Source organism: Carassius auratus, chromosome 34, assembly GCF_003368295.1.
Source record: "Carassius auratus strain Wakin chromosome 34, ASM336829v1, whole genome shotgun sequence".
NCBI classification, from domain to species: Eukaryota; Metazoa; Chordata; class Actinopteri; order Cypriniformes; family Cyprinidae; genus Carassius; species Carassius auratus.
Genome location: NC_039276.1, coordinates 24,801,163 through 24,823,962, shown reverse-complemented (window position 1 = coordinate 24,823,962; position 22,800 = coordinate 24,801,163). Strand labels below are relative to the sequence as shown.

General features: G+C 39.6%; 2 protein-coding genes across 4 annotated transcripts in view; both read right to left on the bottom strand.

The window, feature by feature from the left end:
• Positions 1-2,402, bottom strand: part of LOC113053605 (protein FAM117B-like) — a 39,842-nt gene extending 37,440 nt beyond the window's left edge. The window contains exon 1 of the mRNA XM_026218752.1: positions 1,469-2,402. Coding sequence (XP_026074537.1) covers positions 1,469-2,123 — 655 coding nt within the window. The 5' untranslated portion in view covers positions 2,124-2,402. The remainder of the gene's footprint in view (positions 1-1,468) is intronic.
• A 643-nt stretch (positions 2,403-3,045) lies between these two features.
• LOC113053604 (bone morphogenetic protein receptor type-2-like) overlaps positions 3,046-22,800 on the bottom strand; it is an 87,530-nt gene continuing 67,775 nt past the window's right edge. For 2 of the 3 annotated variants that reach the window (XM_026218751.1, XM_026218749.1), the window contains exons 4-13: positions 19,602-19,712; positions 19,411-19,502; positions 19,041-19,271; positions 14,930-15,044; positions 11,987-12,147; positions 11,657-11,804; positions 10,330-10,466; positions 9,661-9,833; positions 7,881-9,181; positions 3,046-6,295 (exon numbers count right to left, since the gene is read on the bottom strand). In XM_026218751.1, the coding sequence (XP_026074536.1) occupies positions 6,003-6,295; positions 7,881-9,181; positions 9,661-9,833; positions 10,330-10,466; positions 11,657-11,804; positions 11,987-12,147; positions 14,930-15,044; positions 19,041-19,271; positions 19,411-19,502; positions 19,602-19,712 (2,762 nt within the window). In that variant the 3' untranslated portion in view covers positions 3,046-6,002. The remainder of the gene's footprint in view (positions 6,296-7,880; positions 9,182-9,660; positions 9,834-10,329; positions 10,467-11,656; positions 11,805-11,986; positions 12,148-14,929; positions 15,045-19,040; positions 19,272-19,410; positions 19,503-19,601; positions 19,713-22,800) is intronic. The other variant, XM_026218750.1, reaches the window with a different exon arrangement.

Here is a 22,800-nt window from a genome sequence, read left to right as displayed (position 1 = left end):
AATTCAAAAAGAGCGAAGCTTCAGGTATAGGCTGCATATTGTCAAACATTTGCAGACACCTATCCATTATCACCTCTTCCAGTTTTGAATACTAGTACATAGTCATAAAAACTGTGAAGTATAGAAAGACAAACACATGCAATTAAATAAAACCAAAACTCTTTTGCATTTTAGCTTATTTAATGAAGCCACCACACACCCGGATTCTATCAGCTTCATGAGGTGCATCCTGGGATGCTTTGTGAAGTTTCTACGTATGCTGGACATGTACTGGCTGCTTTCCTTCATTAACTGGCTTTAGCTTTATGTGTCAACAAATGAACATTCAGCTCATAAGAAACTTATTTAGTTGACTGGTCTATACATGCACCCATACTGTTTGTTAATGGCTATTTGTTAATAGTTAATATAAAGTGTTATATTCACAATTGATAATGTGCCCCCAGCAACCAATAGGTATTCTAATTCAGGGGTTCTTAAACAGGGGTCTGGGGCAAATTAGGGGGCCTTAGAAAACTTCAAAGGGGGCCATAGAATCAGAATCAGAAAGAGCTTTATTGCCAAGTATGTCTGCAAAAACTAAGAATTTGTTCTGGTGACAGAAGCTTCCAGTACACAGAGAGAAAATATAAGATAAAAAATAAGACGTGAATAAACTACACACACACACAAACATATTATATAAGATATATACAACATTTGTATGTACAGTTGTGTTATATAGGATGAATAAAAGGATTTATGTAATTTTTATTAATTTAATAATAATAATAATAATAATAACTTTTATTTATATAGTGCCTTTCCAGAGCTCAAGGACACGTTACAATAATTACAATAGTTACAATTTAAACACAGATTATTTTAATACAACTATAAAGGAATAATTATAAAAAAATTCTATATTCAATTGTATGTGTTAAATATTTAATTATTAAATATTTTAATGTTTCTGTTATTTATTTATTTAATTAAATTAAATATGAAGCATTAAATATAATTAATTTTAGGGATTAAAAAAAAATATATATAAAAGGAATTATGAAGAATGAATTAAAATTACTGAATCAGATATTTTTTATTGTTATGTATTAAAATAATGTCACTGAATTAATTTTAATTTTAATTTCTTACATTTAAGACTATATGGGGGGAGGGGGTCCTAGTGAAGCAGGTTCCTTTTCTTATCCATATGACATTAAACATTTTAATGCAATTAGTTGCAATGCAATGAGCCTTGTGGTCATGTATTGCATCTTAAATTACACAATATTACAGTTATGACATTATTAGGTTATTAACCTAGTCAACCGTTCTACTACGACACTTTCAGAAAGCGGATGTAACACCCACAAACCACATGAACTGTATGTGTGTTTACAAGTTACCACAGTGATGTCAAATAAACACATCAGGCCCATCAGGTCTGGCCTCCTATCAAATCAACCCCTTTACACTGTAGATTTACCTGCGCAGACAGGTGAGCTGGGACTGAGCCTCTCTGGAGACAGTCTGTCATGTTCGGGGGTCTGGAGGGGTTTGGACCTGTGACCGCAAGACCACAGGGACGAGGGTGAAGACGGAGAGGCTGATAGATGAGAGGTAACGTTAAGGGTTGAAGTGTCCGAGCTGCAGCACTGGGGGCTCAGGTGCACACCTGTGTAGGGTGATGACGAGGATGGCACAGGTACCTGCGCGTGGGAGGCTCTGGGGTTTGACGCGTGGCCAGCGATAATGGGGCTAACGTTAGTTCTGGATGAGGAGGGTGATGATGATGAAGAAGTTGAGGCTGTGGCTGTGATGAACTGTGAGCACGTCGCAGAGGAAGTGGACGTGGCTGCAGAAACGTTTGAGGCACTGGAGGAAAGGGATCGCGTGGGGCTCCGGCTGCGGGTTCCGCTGCTGTGGCATTTACCGTTACCGGCGGAGAGGACTGTCCGTGCCTGTAGAGGGTGCTGTGTCTGCGTTTTCAGCTGGAAGGGAACCGTGGCTTTCATGGGCAGCAGGCGACCCAGTAAACCCCCTCCAGCGGCGCTGATCCCCGGGGGTCCGCTCGGGCTTCCCGCGGTCACTCCGCTGCAGTTAGACGTCGGAGATCCGTTTTTGCGAACTCTTTGAGACATTCTGGTCGCCAGGAAATGACACAAAACTCAACAAAAACACTTAGAACGTACGTTTAAGGCAGTCTGAGGTGGTTAACGCTCTTTGGTGCCCATGTCACTCCATGTAAAGTCTGTTTTCTGCTTTCGGGCTCTCGCAGTGGAGCCGTTACAACCGCGAGCTCAAGAAAACTGAGCGAGAGTCAGAGCCACGCACAGCGAGCTCGAGCCAGAGCTCTGCCTTCTCCACTCTGATTGGCTGTTCGCTCACCCCTTTCAACTTCTGATTGGCTAGGAAGTGGATTCTTTGATTCCGTAAAGTGTATTTATAATGCACGCAGTGTTATTATAAAGAACCGTTTCGCAAAGAAGATGATAATTATAATATATTCAGAAATTGTACAGGATTTCTTCCATCATATGTGTGACCATATGTTAAGTTTTCAGGGACTAAAAGGAGTTTAATAAATGACCGGACACATTTTCATCTGCACTTTTTAATTGGATGATGTGACCATAGCCATTTCATTCCAGGTTGCTTCTGAAAGATTTCTTTCAATCCTTCGTGTGGCGAAATACGTAAAACATGCAATAGTACACATAAAACTACTATATTCGATACAGTCAGTTTTTGAAATTACACTAAACTCTCGTTAATGTCATTTTTTAAAAGACGTAAATCTCATATGCTCACTAATACCGTGTTATGTATCTGTGTGTGTTTAGACACCAGATTTAATACAAAAGATTAATGCATGCGCACACACGGGAAAGTTAAATGAATGATTTGCACTGTTACCTGAATGGAAATTTGTGGTTGCCTTTACCACCCTCATGTGGCCACTTAATAAAATTAAACTTCAGTGCAAGAAGTTTCTAAACGATCCTAAAAATGTTACGTTTTTTAGTAGTTAAGAGGAAACAAATGACAAGTAAACACCATAAACCGGTTTTCATTAATATAATCTTTAATCAACTGAATAATGCAGGGTTGTACAGCAAGCTTTATTTTCTAAATGACATTTTAAAACACGTTCTGCATAGACTAAAAGCATGAGTTATCATTTGATCTTTTTTCTCAAAGTGCTTACTTTACAAGCTGTAATAGAAAACGTAAGTTGCTTTTTTATTTTTATATATGTTTTTGGAACATCCATCTATGCAGGGGCCAAATAAAGACTTCAGCTTCAGTTATGAACTCAAAAGTAAAAAGAAAAAAGCAGCTTGTCAACACAGACCCTTCATTCGTTGGCTCATTTGCACCCCAAAATACAGCTGATACTCAAAGTTCGTGGGGACACATTGTTAGTCATTTTCATGTTTGGTTTTTGCAAGTATAATGAGTTCCAATGGATGTAGGATTCAGTAACGGACTCATTTTACACTCAAGAGTACAACTTGGTTTAGTTAAAGCATTCCTGCAACTTGACTGAATTAAAAAAGTCTGACTTCTTCAAGAATAAACAAGGCATGTAGTATCTGTAAATGATTTGGTATTCAACAGTGTGCTGTAAAACTGGACAAAGGCTCTGGTGTAAACATCTTGCGTTATTAACATGTAGCAGATGGACAGTCCTCTTGAACAAACTACACTTCCAATGACTCGTTTAAGCTTAAACGCTTTGGTCTAAATCATAAACGTTGGTTCATTTTATTTAAATGAGCACTGGAGGTTTGTTTTGTCTTTTATTAGGCTATTATTTCTTATTTCAGTTCATAATCTTCTGTTCGACTCCAGCATTCACACTGACGTATCTAGCTGAAAACAGTCTAACGTTTCTGTGTTTATCTTCAGATAAATCTCACAGTGATTTAGAGTTGTTCTTGGTCCCAAAGCAACAGATGAAGAGTCTGTAAATGTGCATATAAATGCACTGAATATTTACAGAGGTTAGCCTATATTACAAACATATACAAAAGTCAGACTGAAGCGCTGATTGGTTAAGAAAAGAGGGCATGAGAAAGTAAACTGGACTGCATTTTCTTGTTTTCCGATAGAAAAAGCCAATGGAAGTGACATATCAGATGACTTTTTGAAAGTTCCCCGCTCTGCACTGGACAAAGTCCAAAGATAATACTGGCTTGTGCCAAATCATGGTTTAAAACCCCACACTCATTGTTGAAAATGCATACAGCACGGTAAGTGCTCTTTGATCAAACATCTGCTTTCTTGGGAAGGGAAGCCGGGTCTTGCTATATGAGGGAATTTTCCTAATCACCATGTCATTATTTGAATGGCTCATGCCCATTATTTTCTGCAAAAGGCAGCAGTTAGGATAAAACACAAGGCCCATGTTATGGCTGGTACAAAGATCATCTGCTCTCATAGATGATTTCAAAATGAGGATGCTGTACTTTTACAACTGTATTTCTAGTGGCACCAAAAAAAAAAGCTCAATCTCTCCTCGACTGTATATGATTGACCTGCAAAAGAAGGGTGAAACCACATGCATTTCTGATGTATTTGACTGAAAGTATCATTGAAATAAGATAATTTTACATGATTATACACAACTTCGATTCGATTTCATAAGAATAATAAACCCAGAGAATGAAGATGGCCCTAGATACTACATAAATAAAAAAAAGAACAAAAAATAACTTCAGAAACAGCTAATATGGATAAAATCATGATTTCGTAATGTGCACTAATCATGTCAGCTTATCTTTAACAAAGGCTAAAACCGAACTAAAGTAGCTGTGAGCTTCAGTCTGTACATACAGTATATATTTTGTTCAGGCCGTATGTACGTGCATGTTCGGTTTCTGAAGGACACCAAGCAAACGTCCATTGTCCTGGCAGAGATGGGAAGTGAAAAGTCTTGTTTGACTGATGCCTTTTCAGCTGTGATCCAAGCAGCTCCGTGAAGCAGAAACAGACCCATACACACACACGCACATTTACAAACACTCTCACAGAGGTAAAACTGCACTGAGCATGTGCAGAGAGGGACTTGATTATTCAGTGTCTTCAGAAAGCATGATTTCCAGCAAACAGTCCAGGCTGATGCTTGACTTGTACTGTAACAGAAAAAAAAAAAAACATACTGTCTCGTCGAAGTTTGTGAGAAGTTGTCTGTTATGAACACCCCAAGATTTTCTGTTTACCTCCCTTTTCAAGAGTAATGGGACTGGTGAAAAGGTGTAAGATTGTCATTTGTACGATGTTTCTCAAATGCAGTCGGGCTGGCCGAATGGACACAGGATTGCCACTGCTAAGTGCAGCCTTTCAAGACATTAAACTAAAGACGAGAAACAAACAGAAGCGGCGATAAACAGAGCAAAGTTACATTGTCTTATGGAGCACCTCCAAGCTAATGTCTATTGCACATTTCAAAATATGATACAAAAAAATCTGAGTACACAGATACGTACAACAAATATAAAACATGAATGTATGGTGGGTTAAAAGGTCATTGAGATGCAGTCAACCCTGTCTTAGAGACCACTGCTTGGGTGCCTTTTTTAGATGGACATGATTTCAATTTCGCCCCAATCTACTATGATTGTTAAATCAACACATTGTCATTTACGTCTTTCCGTTTTAAGACCAGTCTTTAACATGGTCGGAGGATCTGTGGTTAAGATTACTTACAAAAGAAAAGTGCAACAAATGAAAGAACAGGCATACAAGAATCATACTTGATTGAAGAAGAAACGACAAAAACAAATGGAAGCATTTTATGCCAATGTTGCTGCATAGCTGGGTTCGGTTTAAAGCGATTTCTTCAAAACAAGTTGGATAAGTTCGACAAAGTTAAGTGCTCGCCAAATTACGTCCCGTCAAGAGTCTGCTTTCCAAAAACTCTCTTTTCGGTCATCAGCTGGTCAGCATAGACAAACCCCTCCTGTGTTCAAAGTCTGATTTGGGCTCGTCCTCAGAGGAAAAGCGGAGATGCGAGTTCACAGGCTGGTCATATCTGGCGGGTCGGAGGTTAGAGCGGCGGTCGCAGTTCCACCACTGACCAGGAACACAGCGATGCTGGATTTTGATTGGCCAGAACCTGGGTGACTACCTCCAGTGTCTCCCGTCCCCATCTTCAGGCCGTGCCCGTTGTTATTCACCTCTCCGTCCAGCGTTTCTGTAGAGACGACCCATGTAGAAGGACGCCATCTTTTCAAAGAATAAGGTGTCTTCACACGCTTCTTAATCTTCTCGGCCGATCCGGCTTTTCCCTCTTGTGACAAGACCTCTTCTAAAACAGAAAAGGAAGTCACATTTAAACAAACATCCTTGATATGAAAATGAAAAACAGTTGTGTGATGCAATATGTCTATTGGGAATTCTAGCAGAGTTGCTCCAAACATCCCGTCTTGTGAAGCGCTATAGAGTAGTATTTCAGCACACTCAAATTTGTGTTTGACCTTTCCCACACTTACTCTCTCACTGTACGCGCTCCAGTCTAAATCATTGTGCAGTTCATGTCTCTGCTCGAGTCCGCGTGCGGAATGTAAACACGTGGGCAGTGCGACTTTTCATCTTTCTGTTTAGCGTGTACTCCTGTTGTTTCAGTTAACAGCGGTGGATGCGTCTTCACGCTCACATCTGTCTGTCAGCATCACTCTTTTTTTTCGCCGCTGCCAACTGAGGCCGAATGTTTTCTGGATTCTTATCAATCCAGTGGAATTTCCTTCCTTCTCAACATCTAAACACTCCACCTCAAAGGGTAGGAGAGCGAGAGAGAAAGTATGACTAGCCACTCATCCGCTTTTCTACGAAACGTTTAGCTTTTGAGGAGGTGTGCTCTTGATTTATCTGGGCAAAGCAGGATATAGTGAGCTCAGATGGAAAAACTCAGACTGGCGTCTTCTTTCGGGTGGTTATTGTTTGCAGCCAGACTGACACGCACACCGGCTCCTCTACCCTGCTCCTAAAATAACACCCCATCAAAGCCCAAATAATCTACACTACATACTGTATAATTCATGGTGAATGTCAATAATTCAGCAAATATAAAAGTAAACTTGCACAATATAACTGATCGTTCAAATGAACATCTTCTGCTTTAATTTACACGAACAACAGGATTACACGAACACATTGTAAGCTTAGGATCAGTAAGGGGCCGTTCACATCGCGTCTTTTGCGCGTGCAAGTTCGTTATTTCCAATGTAGGCGCGCGGCATGCGCACTCATAATGGAAGCGGCGCGGCCGCGACGCGCCCGTTTTTTGCAGGCGTGTTCCCGCTGCATCGAGTTAAAAACATCTCAACTTTTCAGAATGCTGCAAGCGCACCGCAGGTCATGTGACAAGAACAAACCAATCAGCTTCATCCTTTCCCGTAACAACATTGAAGACTCAGCCAAGATGAAGGAACAGCTGTTCATAGCTGTATATGGATTGCCATTTTGAAATAAATTTAGTAGCAGAGCTACTGAGGGCGATTTTTTTGTGCTGCAAATCCATTTATCCTTTGCTGAAATTTCCGCATCTTCATGGAGAGAGCAGGTCATGGTTGCTTAGCAAAGGCAGACGCTTCAGGAGCGCTTCTGCCCGAGCGCTTTGGAAAGAAGGAGAAAGCGACGCACCTAGCGTTTTCCACATGTTTTTAGGCGAGATATGTGATATGTGAATGCCCCTAAGACTGTTACTATCACTTTTGATCAATTTAATGCATCCTTGCAGAACAAAAGCAACCTTTTTGTTGTTGTTAGCACTATTTTGGAACAGCGTTTGCGTTGGAGAGCACCTATGATACCTTCAAATGCTATCTAGGCAAGAGGCATTTCAGGCATTCCAAAACCTAGTGACTTCAGGTCCAAACTAAAACAGGTCTTACCCAGAAGAGAAGAATCCTGGGAAGTTGCTGACAGGTCTAGTGAGTTTGGCCGCTCCGGTCTACTGGGCTTATGCTGTCTCAGAGGAACGCCATCGTCCCTTCCGTCTGGCTTCCCTGGAGAGTTGGTTAATGTCATCTGGGCGTCTACAGGAACTAAGGTATGAATCGTGGCAGCGGCGGTTGTGTGGATGTTGTTGCTGTTGTTGTTATTGGAGTTGGTGCGGCCGGAGTGATCGCGCGCCGCCGGCTGCTCTCTCCTCAACAGGGGCTCGTGTTCGTCAGGACTGGAGTTGATGTTGAGACGGCTGTCTTCTCCGCTTAGCTGGCTCTGGAGCAGAGGGGCACCGCCGTCACCCTGTGGCCCGGCTGGGTTCGTGTTCCCAAACGCATCAGAGGAGCCGGCCCCACTGCCCCCACCATATCCATTAACAACCACAACTCCAGCGCCGTTACGGACACTGGGTCCGTTGTTAGTGACAGTGACCAAGTGTGGCTCGGCTGTCACTACGGTGTTCATCTTGGCTACGCCCGTCTCCACCTGCTTCAGGTTGCACTTGTGCTTGCCAAACTTTAACCGTGACGACGAGGACTCCCTGCCAGAGTTTTTGGAGTTGAGAGGCAAGCTGGTGGGCCGCTTGGGGAGATTCTGCTGTTTGGGAAGAGGGAACATGGCTGTAGGAGTGTCGCCCATTCCACTGCCGCCCATTCCGAAATCAACCTGGCTGCCAGTTCCTGATCCACCAGTGACTTCTGCGGCGAGTTTGATCAGCGGGAACAAGAGGCTGGAGCTGCCCGAGCTGAGCGGGTCAGGAGCGCTGAACTGCTTCTGCGAATGCTCCATCAGGTTCTCATCAGAGCTTTCTTTCAGGTTCTTGTCCACCTCCTTGGGGTCCAGTTTGGTGGTCTCCAGGTCCTCTTCTGTGAGCTGAAGGCACACTGGTACGCTTCCTCCGGCTCCGGCCTCCTCCGAGTGGCCTGATTCAGAGATGGTGGTCATGATAGTGCTGGGCGTGAGGCCTGTTGTAGTGGTTGTGGCCGACAGACTCGTGCCGCTGGTCTCTGGACTGGGCAGCCGAGCTTGGGCCTGAGCCTGCTGTCTCTCATAGTTGATAGAGTTTCTGTTCTTCTCTCCCGCCACCGCCACACCACCACTGATGCCGCTCACACCCAGGCCACCCACAGAGGACGTACCAGACGTGGAGACGTCACCTGGGAGGTTCTTCACCATGCCTTCATGATCCTCGATGTAAGAGGATGAAGAGTAATCTGGATAAGGGCGACTGCGACTGTGAGTGAGATTCCTACAAGAACAGAGAGAACCGGAAAACTGGTCAAAACGGAAAACAGATGGTCCATTTAATTAAAGGTGCTGTAAATACAGTATAATGTGCAGGTCATTATGGCAAAATAAACCCTGACAGGGTGATCAGGAGCCAATCAAAGATGACCTTGAGAGGATCTATGTTGTTATATGTGCTGGATGATTTTTCCCACTTATTATACCTAGCTACATATCATTTTTTTTTATACTTTGCATTTATTAGCTTAAAGATTCTGCTGTGAGTAATACATTATGTTTCAGTATAACTAATTCAGTGAAATATGTAAGACCTCAGACAAATGTTCAATGATAAAAAGCTTACAGCTCATTTGCATTATTTAGGAAAGGCAGAGAGCATGCCAAAAAAATCCAATTACAATAATCCCAGTCAAGTAATAAGCACACGGCCCCCTGATTTATTCACGAGTAACTGTGAGAGCGTGTGAGGTGTGGTCAGACCTCTCGTTCTGCAGCGCTGTGCTCATGGGATTGATGGTGGGGCTGACGGGTTTGTTTCTTTCCCAGATCAGCAGCAGTTCGGCCATGCGCTCTTCTGCACACTGCGCTGTCAGACGAGCCTCTGCGTCCTGATCCCAGCAATCCTCCATAGTCTCCTTGAGAGAGCGCACGGCCTGGGAGAGAGGAGAGTCGATGTGTCAATAACAGACAGACGATAGATTTGCTGGCGTTATGCTTGTGGGTGGCTGCCATTACATTGTTACGTGCTCATCATGTTTGATTTCATCATGTCTGAATCACTTGAGATTATGATGTTAACACACTGTACTGAATAGATCAGCATATACAGTATTGTGTGCTGATGTGGTGATGTCTCGAACAGGATGGTTAAGTAGCCTAACCAATAGACTTCATTCATCCTGTTCAACAGCGGTCAACAGATTGGCCGGTATCAACCGGGTCCGAATTCATGGTCTTTTTCAACAGGGAGTGAAAATGCACTAAATATAAAAAGTCTTCCATGTTGTTCCACTTGTATATGATTTAGATAACAGAACAACAAAAGGAACTGTATTAACTGAAGTAAATATAGAGCAGGGAAAGAGCTTCAGCTGATCTTGCAGCAATAATCTGTGACAAGAACACAATGAGATTGTATAAGTCAGTCACCAGGCTGTTCTCCTTCCAGGCTTCTGGGAACTTGGGTCTCTGTTTCTCTCTGGACACCAGAACCTGCATGTCCTCAAAGGAGGGGTGGTTCCCTGCCTCGGCCTGGAAGGCCATCTGGTAATCTGGCACTGCCTCCCCTTGAAAAAAAACAAAGGAAAGTCAGTCAGTGGAGTCCTCCATACACTTGCACTAAAATGTACTGAAAAATACTCAATGAGAAGAGGCACACTCATATTTCATGAACAAAATGAGCAGGACAGAACGAAGTCTGTTGCAAGCCAGTGGTGTAGCCTAGTGGTTATGAACATAAGGGGCGGTGTGGTGTCTAATGGCTGAGGCTAGGGATGGGCCAGGATGCTCAACAAGGTGTCCATGTCTAATATACTATGACTATTATTTTGACAGGGATGAAATGAGAAACAACTTCTCTGAGAGGATTTTAGAAAGCTGTTACACTCTCTTACAGAAGTTTCATTGCTAAATTCATCGCAACCCCCAAAGCATCTCTGCTACCATCATCAAAGTACTTATTTTGTAAAATAATGAAAAGAGTCAAGACTCAAGTATCAAGACTTCAAACGTCAGACTTCCTGCTGTGAGCAATATTCCCACTAGTATGCATAATCCAGAAGTATCCGTGTGGGGAGTGCAATCACTTTGTGCTATAAAAGGTATATATATTTCACCTTTCATGTAATAATGGGGTGAAGGCAATTCCTTTTAGGTGGATTTTGCCTCTTTGTCATGCATTCAAACAGTTTAATGCAAACATAGCCATGGATTTTACTGCTTATACCATGGAAACTTGTCAACATTGACAATGTGAAGCTGTCATTTATAAAATAATGAATGAATTCTTTAAATATTTTTAAATTGAAAACTTATTATATATATATATATGTGTGTGTGTGTGTGTGTGTGTGTGTGTGTGTTTGTGTGTGTATATATATATATATATATATATATATATATATATATACACACACACACACACATACACAGTATATATGTAAACAGTTATACAAATATTGATTTGTTATATATACACTGTATTGTATGCTTAAAACAAGTCAAAACACTACAAATATATATATATATATTTTAATATTAGCATTTTAAAATATATTATTATTTTTTAATAAAAAAAGACATCTTGCCTTCGTATCTTTTTCAGACCTTCTCATTTACAAAGCAATAGTGATTAAGACAATGATTTTGGCAGTGTACATTAAGCCAGTTTTAACACCACTGAATCTAGCTGATGTTACATGCTAAAGCCAGTTCTGCTGAGCCAGCAGTGAATCTACATCCTCGCTGTGGTCCTCACCTGGAAAAAGGTCAGTGCATCTCATGAAGGTCTCCCAGTAGATGAGACCAATGGCATACATGTCCACCTGTTTCAGAGCCGACTCGCAGTCCCTGAGGTTCACCGCTCCCTCCAGCACTTCTGGCGCCATGTAGCGGATTGTGCCCACCTAGACAACAGAGCAGTACAGGTGTGAGGGGAAACGTGCTCTTATGGGGAGTCTGGATCCACAATTCTGGACACCTCCAACTACCAACAAGACCATTACTGAGTGATGTGTCCTAGAAAAAATCATTTCAGCAGCTTCAAGTTGTTTTAATATTCCAGTCAAGCAAGCGCTTATGGGCTGACCTCACTGATGGCGGCATTTTCCTCTTCACCAGGCCGTACGAGGCGATTTCCCGTCAGTTTCATGGACAGGCCAAAGTCGCTGATCACGCATGTGCCATCGTTCTTCACCAGAACATTACGGCTGTTTAGATCCCGATGTGAAACGGCAGGTTTATACAAATCTGTGAAGGAAAGTTCACGTTCAAACCGTTTTCAGGAATAGTGGTTTCACACAGCTGTTTTTCATAGAATCATCACCCTCTAATGATATGAAAGTAAAACATTCATCTGACCCCAACGGATCTCACATCTTCATGCACTAGTGTGTAGGCCAAGTATTGGACTTTTTTTTTCTTTTTTTTTAAAAAAGTTACAAATACTTTTATTCATCAAAGAATCCTGAAAAAATCTATCACAGTTTCCACAAAAAAAATATTAAACATCGCAACTGTTTTCAACATTGATAATAATAATAAATGTTTCTTGAGCACCAAATTAGCATATTTCTGATTTCTGAAAGATCATGTCACACTAAAGACTGAAGTAATGATGCTGGAAATTCAGTTTTATCATCACAGGGATAAATTATATTTTGAAATAATATATTTAAAATAGAAAACAGTCTAACAAGTAATAATATTTCATAATATTACTGTTTTTACTGTATTTTTGATTTATCAAATGCAGCCAGTTTAGGCCGGGAATGATTTATCTCGGACCCCAAACTTTTGAATGGTATTTAATGTATTGTTAATGGAAAAAATTAAATTAGTAAGTGATACAAAAGATCCATCCATATTGTTTTAAAGGAAGTCTTTATAAACCACTTGCACAACACAGCCAGCAGAGGGCGCTGAGAGAAGCACGTGAAGTGAGTAACAGTTTCAGGATGAATGCCCTCTCCTCCCAGTCCTTCCCCCATCCTCTGAATGTTGCCTGTCTGGCTCTAAAGTTCAGCCAGTAATGAGGGCAGCGGCAGAGCAATATGAACCACGGCTGTACGGAGATCAGCTCGTAATGACGGCTTGCACAGGAAGCCGGTGGACGGCTGCTCTGAGATCACTTCGTAATGAGGGCAGGGCCAGAGACAGCTGAGTGGGAAATGAACTTGATTGTCTGCAGATCTCTGGCGATGCTCCAGCAGCACCCAGAGAAACATGAGGAGCGTGACGCACAAATGAGCCGAGTGTGATCTCTTTTGCACCGCATGCCGGCCCTTTATGGACCAACGGGAGAGCAAAAGACTCAATTAGACCAAAAAAAAAAAAACCACAATTTTGTTTTCATGCCGAATTAAAAACCTGTTTCCAAGGAAAACGTCTCAGATAACAGACATATTTCAAACTGTCCATCATAATATATATATATATATATATATATATATATATATATTTTTTTTTTTTTTTTTTTTAAATGTAAGACGCTTTTACATGATTTCCAGCTATGAAGCTCCAGAATCTTTGCACACAGCCTTCTTAATTGCAAGCCACCGTTCAAAGACACATTGTGAAAAATGAATAGTGTCTCGTTCATCTTACAGAAAACGTTCTGTCTGACCCAGATGTGCAGATTAGAGAAGGCAGCTTCTATGTGACGCAGCAGAGCGGTCAACTGGCTCCGCTGATAGTCTTTGGGTGTCTTCACGCAGCTTTTTTTAACCCATTAGGCACACATTCCTGCTGAGCTATGGAGGCACAAGGCAGCTGGAGGCACGGAGAGTGTTGAGTCTTCAGCACTCAAGAACCAGTTATTGAAGAAACAAGTCAAAGAAACTCTAAAGCAGCACATAAAGACAACAAGAACATCCATCTTGGCCAAGACTGTATTCAGCCTCTATTTTCTTTCTACATGACTTTATTAAAAAGCTTGTCATATCTTATGAACACATCTGCGCTTCCGGGCTCTGTGATGGTTTATATCGCTGCTAAATTATATGCCAATCAAACTCAAAGCAAAGTCTGTTGACACTGAAATGGAAAGATACGTACTTGCTTCTTATTTGAAGATTTGAAGTCAGACATCAAACGGCTTTTAAAGGAATCTTGAATAGTGATGAAATTATGATCTTTAAAATCTCCTATAGTGGTCAGATGACTCATGTTCCCATGTTCGTACTACAAGCTGGGATGTGTTAGGATGTATTTCTCCAATGAGACTTTAATCATTTATACACCCATTACATTATTATTAGTATTATTATTACCCCTTATTGTGGTGAATCAGCCATCACTAGCAGAAACAATGTGAATTTGCATTATTCATAGATTGATATCTTCAGTAAATACAATTATGTTCAAATGTCTGGGACAAGTGTCTTATGCATGTTTATAAGATCAAAAATACAATACAATTGTAATATTACATGTACTATTTAAAATAACTGTTTTCTATTTTAATATACTTTAAAATGTAATTTATGCAAAAGAAATTCAGCATCATTCCTCCAGTCTTCAGTGTCACATGATCCTTCAGAAATCAGTAATATGCTGATTTGCTGCTCAAGAAAACATTTATTATTATGATTATTATTCAAAACAGTTGAGTGCTGATTAATATTTATGTTGGAACCATTTTTGATAAATAGAAAGTTAAAAACGTTTCCATTTATTCACTTAGCAGATACTTTCATCCAAAGCGACTTACAAATGAACGACTTTCAAAACCGAATTCTTAATGTTTTGTTACCATCATAAATATCTTTACTGTCACGTTTGATCATTGTAATGCATTTCTGCTCAATAAAACTATCTTAAACTGTATTTTGCTTTACTCATTAAATAAAGAATCGTGTTTCACCTGACCTCGAGAAAATGACACAATTCACCTTTAAACAAAGATATTAATTGGTTTCGAGCAACAAGGCTTCATTACTGCCGAGGCTATCCAAATATTCCTAAAGGAGGTGAAAAATGAAGAAAGCGTTAGAGTGAGGGATGTGCGCACAGATGTAGAGGTGACCCTCACCTCCTCTCAGGAGCTCAGTGTGCAGGTAGGCCAGTCCTCTGGTGACCGAATGTGACAGACGACAGCAGCTCGCCCAGTCCAGCGTGTGCAGACTCAGGTACCGACACAGAGAGCCCTACAAACAGACACAGGACAGTTAAACTAGCACACACACATAACACCCGTAACTGCTCAAAGACGCCACTAAAAGGGACATAAAAGAACATGGACGTGATGTTTATTGCAGTAGCAGTAACATCCTTGTTGCAGAAAATAATAACTGAGATTTTAACACTGCTCTACAACAATTTATCCACATCAACACATCTCTTTTCCTCATTGCTTTATCATCAGCATTTCAAATCCCTGCAGAGCAGATATGAAGCTTATGAAGCTCTTGAATAATGAATTGGAGCTTCAACAAAGTTGTAATGTAAAGCCGCCTGCAACTAATAACTGCCTCTGGGGTTTTTAGGAAACGCAATTAAAACTACCAGCATCAACAAACAGCCTAGAAGATAACGGATCATATTTTCCCCCTAACTAAACTACTGAAATAACACTGTAAATTGTATTTATTTCAACAGGAAGCTTTTGTACATACAGTATATGAGGTGCTTTAGAGACGCAGATGTAAATGTGTGTGTTGTAGAAATTCAAAAGGTGGCGCAAATAGTTGCTTATTAGTTAACGGTCACTGAGGCAAGCTGCGTTTAACGTTGAATTGTAATCTCACGGTCACTGTTCTGATGACAAGCTCTTATAAATAAAGCGACACGGGACTAAAAATTAAAACTATTGTGGCTGAAGTGACTGACTGTCTTGTAGTGACTTTTCATTTAGGTCTACTCATGTTGCACTGAAATTTTTTATTTGCAACATTATTTTGCATTTGGTTGAACATTGCAACCAAATCACAGATGTGTCTGTTGAGTGCATGAATGCAGTGGACGGTCAGATTAGTCTAAAACAGCCTGGCATGCAGTTTCCCTACGGAAAACCAATATTCAAATGTTTGAAATGGGTTGAAATATAGTTACAATTCAAATCAACAACAACAAAAATACATAAAATAAATATTTACTAAAAATAATACAAAAATACAGTATTATAATATGGTTATAACATAACTAAAATCAACAACAAACATTAAAAAATATATAATATACTGCTAAAACATAACTAAACTCTTATCATACTGTAAACCTTAGTATAGTTATATGGTTAAAATATAACTAAAATCAGCTTTTTTTATTTATTTTGTGTGTGTGTGTGTGCGTGTGCGTGCGTGCGCGTGTGTGTGTATACAAACAATTATACTATTGCAAAAAAAGTTTGTCCTGAAATACACACTGATAGAAAATAGTCTCTGCAGTAATCTGAGCTAAAAACTACCAATAACAAGACATAGATCAAGAGATTGCTAATCTGCCATCTAAGATGGAGGGGTGCAACTGATTTTTGGAGCACTCTGGGTGGAGGAATAATTATCTACCTGCAAGTGTACATCAGAGCCACAAATGCCAATCGTTTTCCCTGCCCTAGTCTCCCTGTTACCATAGCGACAGGAAAAATGATGTTATGTCCGGACATTGGTCCCGTTATTCCATCTTTCTAATAATGTGTGACAGACAGAACATTGACTGATACAGACACAGACTTTGCTCCAAAACCTAGTGTGCTGTTTGCTGTCTGCTGCCTACATAGTCTTCTAAGGCAGCATCCTAACTGACATGGAACCCTATAAGTGATGATTCAGAACTCTTTTTAGGCACACATGCCACTTAAAACAACACAAATGGCTCTTCAGGTAAAGTGCACGTTACATTTCACTCAGAACTGATCCCACTTAAGTTTGACTTCAGTCTGTCACTAAGCAAAATAAAGACAAGTATAACAATGAAGAGCACACACACATTTATGATAAAAATCAATTCACTTTTTTATTCATACTTTTCAACCCAGAGTGATGATATTTCTCTCTATTTGAGTTCAAAAGATACAGAATTATAAGGAATAATCCACAGAGTTCTAAAGCAAACCGTCAATTCATGTCTAAATAGGAAGATAACGTTCACCTACAAGGGTTTTTCCTGTACCTTGGCTTTAGGCTACGAGTGCATCAGAAGTGAAAGGGTGCAAAAGCAAACACAGCGATGTCTCAACAGAGTGCTGTCTGTCTGCAGCCAGACACAATAAAGGTGTGTCACATTCCTCACTGCCGTTCAAAAGGCCCAGGCGGGTAGAACAGGCACACTCGTGGACAAACTTGCGAGTTATTACATGTCAAGCAGGAATGTACAGGGAAATACGTTGCGAAGAACGCTGGGCTATTGTTATCGGAAGTTTTGAGGAGGGTATGACTAAGAATGAACTGTGCGCGTAGATAGATCTGTTTATTTGTATGTGGTGTTTGCATTGTTTTGGCACACAATTAAAGGAATTCCGCAAATTAGATAATGGCATAAACACGCTGAAATAAGAACGGTGATAGCATAGAAATGCTTTTGTTCTAAATGAAATTTGCACTTCGTAATTTCCCTACTTGCAGGCAGGATCTGAGTGCAAAGTTTTCAAGGATGCAGCAGACTACTGCAATCTGACGTACTTTACTGGGAATGTAACGCATCGCTTCACCAAAGCACTCCAGACTCCCATATTGACTGTTTAAAAAGTTCAAAGTGCACTCAACTGCATATATATGCGTAGTTAAAACACTCATTTAATGAATATTGATGAGTAACTGCTACTATGTTCAATAAAAACGTACACAAACATCTAAAATTCAGTTGAACACATTATTTTTCCTATGTTATTAAAATGCAGTGTTAATAATGCCCGGCCAGAAGTTTTCTGAAGTAGAATCAATGTATAAAAAGCCTTCTTTACAAAGAAAGGAGGCATTTTTGTGTTTAAAAATATGACTTAAATACAGTGCTATAAAGTAGGGTTGTGAGTTAATCGATGTGTGACGACACCGGTAATACCGGTATCACTGCAGGGGCAGGGGCGTTCCCTCTTTTCCTTCAGCTTTTTAAATAGGTTTAAATAGGTATACAATACTGAAAATAGGATAAGTGTAGATGTACTGTATAATATGTAACCAAATGAATAAGAAACGTAGAACGTTTATTATCAAAACGAAAAAGAAAGCTTGAAGGCACAGCATACACTTTGATGTCAAATAAAATAATAGAATGACACAAAGTTTAAATAAAGTAAAAATTACCAAACAACGTGTAACCAATCAAATGAGAACATTCCAAAATCACTTTATATAAACTGCAAAAGTCAACAAGCTTTTCAAAATCGAAAATATGGCCAAACAGGTGCTTTTGCATTTCATCTGGAAACTAAATCATCCTCCATCGTCTTGTATGTCACTCACTCACTCTTGATTTTACGCTTCTTTAAGGTCATTCTTTAAACCTAAACATTTTTTTAAGCTTTTTACTTTGTATTGTATTAGTATTTTGCAATTGTATTTTGGGCTTCAAACTTCATAGCTGTGTTCATTTGTGAAGATCATCACAGAGCTTACTTTCTGCAAAAATCCAAAAGCCAATGGAAAAATCCTATTGGGTTCTGTCGAGGGATACTATTCCAAAAAAACATCATTCTTGCAGCACATCACTTCAGCACATTTAGTACTGCACTGGATTGCAGGTGGTTAGTGAATACAACAGAGAAATTAGTGCTGAAACACTTCTCACAAAAGTGGCGCAGCTGTTTAGTGAATTCATCTCTGTATTTAAAATGGACAGAAAAACACTTTATCTGACTGCAATTGGCAGACGAATACAGAATAAGTGAATGAAAACAATGAGAAGCCATTCAGAGAGAGAAAGATGAACAGGCACAGCTAAAACACAAAGCTGACATCCAAGTCACCCTTCTCATGCTGCCTGCTGGAAATGCATCTGAATCATGGATAAAAATATCTGACCAGATAGCGTCGGGACATTCGATTCCACTCTCGACTTTGGCAGAAATAGAATAAAACGAAGAGATGAGGAATAAAGGACAGATGAAGGTAAAATGTGGAAAACTACACCAAGCAGGGCACCAGAGCCGTGTCACATACAACTTTAAGGATGAGAGAAAGAAGGGCTTGTACCAGATTCATACTTACATGAGGATAGTACTCCATAACCAGCAGGTACTCCATCCGCCCATCCGCTGTGAGACGCTCATCGCCAACAATAAATCGAGCGATGTTGTCATGCTCCAGAAGAGGGATTCGGTAGATAGAGCGCTCATTCACAAAGTTCTGCCGATTGGCATAGGTAAAAACCTTTACAGCAACTGGGCGTTCATCCAGTGATCCTTTATAGACAGAACCATAGCGTCCTCGACCAATCAACTGCATAAATAAATAGTCAGGAGTCAATTGTAGCAGATGTTGAACAAATACAGATGGTTCGACTTCATTACAATACAATTCAAAATCAAAAAATTTTTGTGTGCACATATTTGGTGGCATCTAGAAGAGCTGAACTCACTTCCAGGAGTTTTAAACTGTCTAAATCCAGAGATGGTTCTGACGGTGCGGCCTCTATCATGTCCATGTTGTGCAGACGCTGTTTACACTCGCCTGTAACAACACACACACAGTGCATCACAACACTGTAACAACATGACATGACCTTTTTTTCGTAAATAGCCACTCAGTACACAGAGTACTGCATCTCACCCATCATCATGCGATAGCCGAAGAACAGCGCCACGATCAAGACCGCTAGTATAGAGACAGACGCGAGGGCGATGAAGATGGCCTCATCTCTGTGCAAAGGCTGCTGCTCTTCTGGAGAAAGAGGGAAGAGAGAAGAAGAAAGAGAGGCATGTTAGACCTTTAATCGTTATTTGCATTTAAGCACAATTTAGCTTTTGAATTTTCATGTTATATGAATAAAAAATCTACATGCTGTCAATTACCAAAAAAAAAAAAAAAAAAAAAACATTAATAAACCACAATCATTAAACATATAGTAATGCACTTATAATTAAGAATTAAGCAGGTGAAATGTTATTACAACTGTTTACTATTTTAATATACTTTAAAATGTGATTTATATCATGGAAAAGCTGAATTTACATATTTTTTTTAAAGTTTTCAAAACCAGAAAGACAACAGCATTCCTTTGAAATATAAATATTTTGTACCATTATAACAGTCTTTACTTTTTTTTTTTTTTTTTAAGATGTGAATATGCATTCGCTGGACAAGAACAATAATACACTTGTTTTTGAGAGATGTGAGCTAAATAATCAGCATTTTTTACATTTATTATTTTTTTGGCTGATGTTAATTAAGTTATTAAAGTGTCATCCTGATAAACAGTTTGTCTATTGCTGCCCGAGGCATTGAGTGAGGTAAAAGTAGATAATATTTTTCTATGACATTAACACATTAACATTAAGCTTAACAGGTGCTGAATCGGAAACGTTCCATTCATTCTCAAATATCTGCCCTTTTGATGTGATTTGTTAATCCTGAACACATACACATGTGTCCACCAGTTTCTGTTCAAATCTAACAGTCCACTCACCAAAATAAATCTTATTAACTTCAGTTCAAGGAAATCAAAAAAACAAAAAAAAACATTCTAAATCACAGTTGGAAAAGTCAGCATCATCTATCAAAATGACTGAAAATGTGCGTGAGTCACACAGACCGCTGCCTTCAAAATCCAATTAAACCCAATGCTAGCTTTCTTTAGCTTTTCATTCTTTTCTCTTTCTCCATTTTCGCACTCTGCTTCAGACACAGACATGTCCTTGCATACAAGAGTGAGAGCTTCGAGGCAAGAAAGCCACTCTCACACAAAAGAGCTAAAGACAGAGAAAGATGAGTAGGAATGATAAAACCACAGCTTAGGATTTCAGTTTCAACCCCAGAGAAAGAGAACAAACACATAAAATGGTACGACAGCCTCTCAAAATCAAACCCCTTCACGCAACTGCTTTGAGATGATGATGAAATAAAACTTCAGATGAAATCAGGCTTAGCATACTGGGCATGCTTACATGTTTTAATTCATTTCTGAATTGATTCATGCAGAATGGAAATGGAAATGTGGAATTTAACTGTGTTTATCTTCAAGGCAATGACTGTGGATGTATGGGAAGAAAAAAAAAGGTCTACTGCAGGAGCTAGACCGGCACCAGACCTGCAGTGTTACACTATCAAAGCTCAAAAAGGTTTGGGATTCTCAAGACAGATCAATAAATATGAGATTCAAACCACAGCAGTGCGTCAGACAGCATGCTGGTGTTTCGCTTCTGGAAAGTGATCTCTCATACACAGCCACGCTCATTTAACACTCAGAGGATAAAACACAGGCATTTATAGATATTGATAGAAAAAACACTCATTCTCACGTATACATAGACACCGTTTACATGTCTTGGAGCCGGCGGCATTAAGCTCGGAGGCAGAATGTCTGAGCGTCCCTCCCTCTTCCAGACTGTATGAACAATTCTACTTCCTGTGTGTCTCCCTCCAGCTCCCTGTCCATTATGAAAGCTCTCATTCCTTTCTCACATCTCCATATTTCAAATTCTGTATGTATAAAATATAACAATATCATTGAGATATACATGGCTTATACTATTGCATTCTTTGAAAGTACCATAAAACACCATGGTATACACCAATCGTTCAATATCATATATAATAATATACAAGACGTGCAACGTACAAATAAAAAGTATTTATATGTTTCTATGCCCCCCCTAATATCATCTCATTTGGCTCAAAAACTTGTTATGCATAATAATAGTATATTAAACGTCACATTTCTTCTTATTGGCTGTGATTGTGTCACGTCACAAAGTAGTTTTACGGTTAGTGTGGACAGACAAATGATTTGTCAATGGACAGAGTAAACCCTCACTTAAAATCTATGAATATTATTGCATTTGATACCAAATAAAATATAACAAAATATATAAAATATATAAAAAACAAATGCAATTTATATTAAGAAAATATTTTTAATTCAAAATAAAAGATGAGCGTGTTTTAAAATGAATGATACACTGTACTGTTCATACTGTAGTTTTTGGATAATTTCTATTCTATAATGTTACCATCTCCACTGTACTGTGGTACTGCCATGACAGTGTTTCTAATGGCTTTTAACACACTGCATAACTCACTCCCAGGAGTCCACAGGAGTTTGTTGTCACGTTACATTCTTCTCCAGTCATGTTATGTCCTTCATGGAGACACATGATGATGATTCTCTGTAGCCTCATGTTTGATCACATCATGGGCTGAACTTCTGTCCTTCACATACTTCTAGACACCGAGCATCAGGACAGATGCAGTTTCCCTGGGTAACCAGAACTCATAATGCCTGGCAACCCAGGGAAGTCACAACCTTTCTGCAATAAAGTCGGTCTTGCCTAAATGTGTATCTTTCCTCACTTTCTATTATGTATTTCTGTCAGTACTATAAAATACGATTTGAGAAAGAGGTAAAAATGTTTGTAGATTAAAAAAAACAAAAAAAAAAAAAACAAACACTGGATGGATATTTATCATTTTAGGGTGGTTGTGTACACACACTCCCAACACACATCTCAGTTCAAACTGCTTGTAAAAGTGCATGTAGCATCCGAAGGCCCCCTTTAACACTGACAAAATTCAAGGATTTAGCAGGTATATTAAAACTGACATCTCCAATAGAACAAAACAGAAAAATACTGATGACTCTTCCTGCACTACACCACTTTTTGTCCAATCAAATGCTTTCTATAAGTGAGAATCCATCCTCCTAATGGCTCTGGTGTAATTAGAGACTTAAAGATAATAATAATAAAAAAAAAAAAGTTGACAAGCTTTATTGTCTTTATAAGACAGAAGCTGAACTCATCAAGGAGACTTT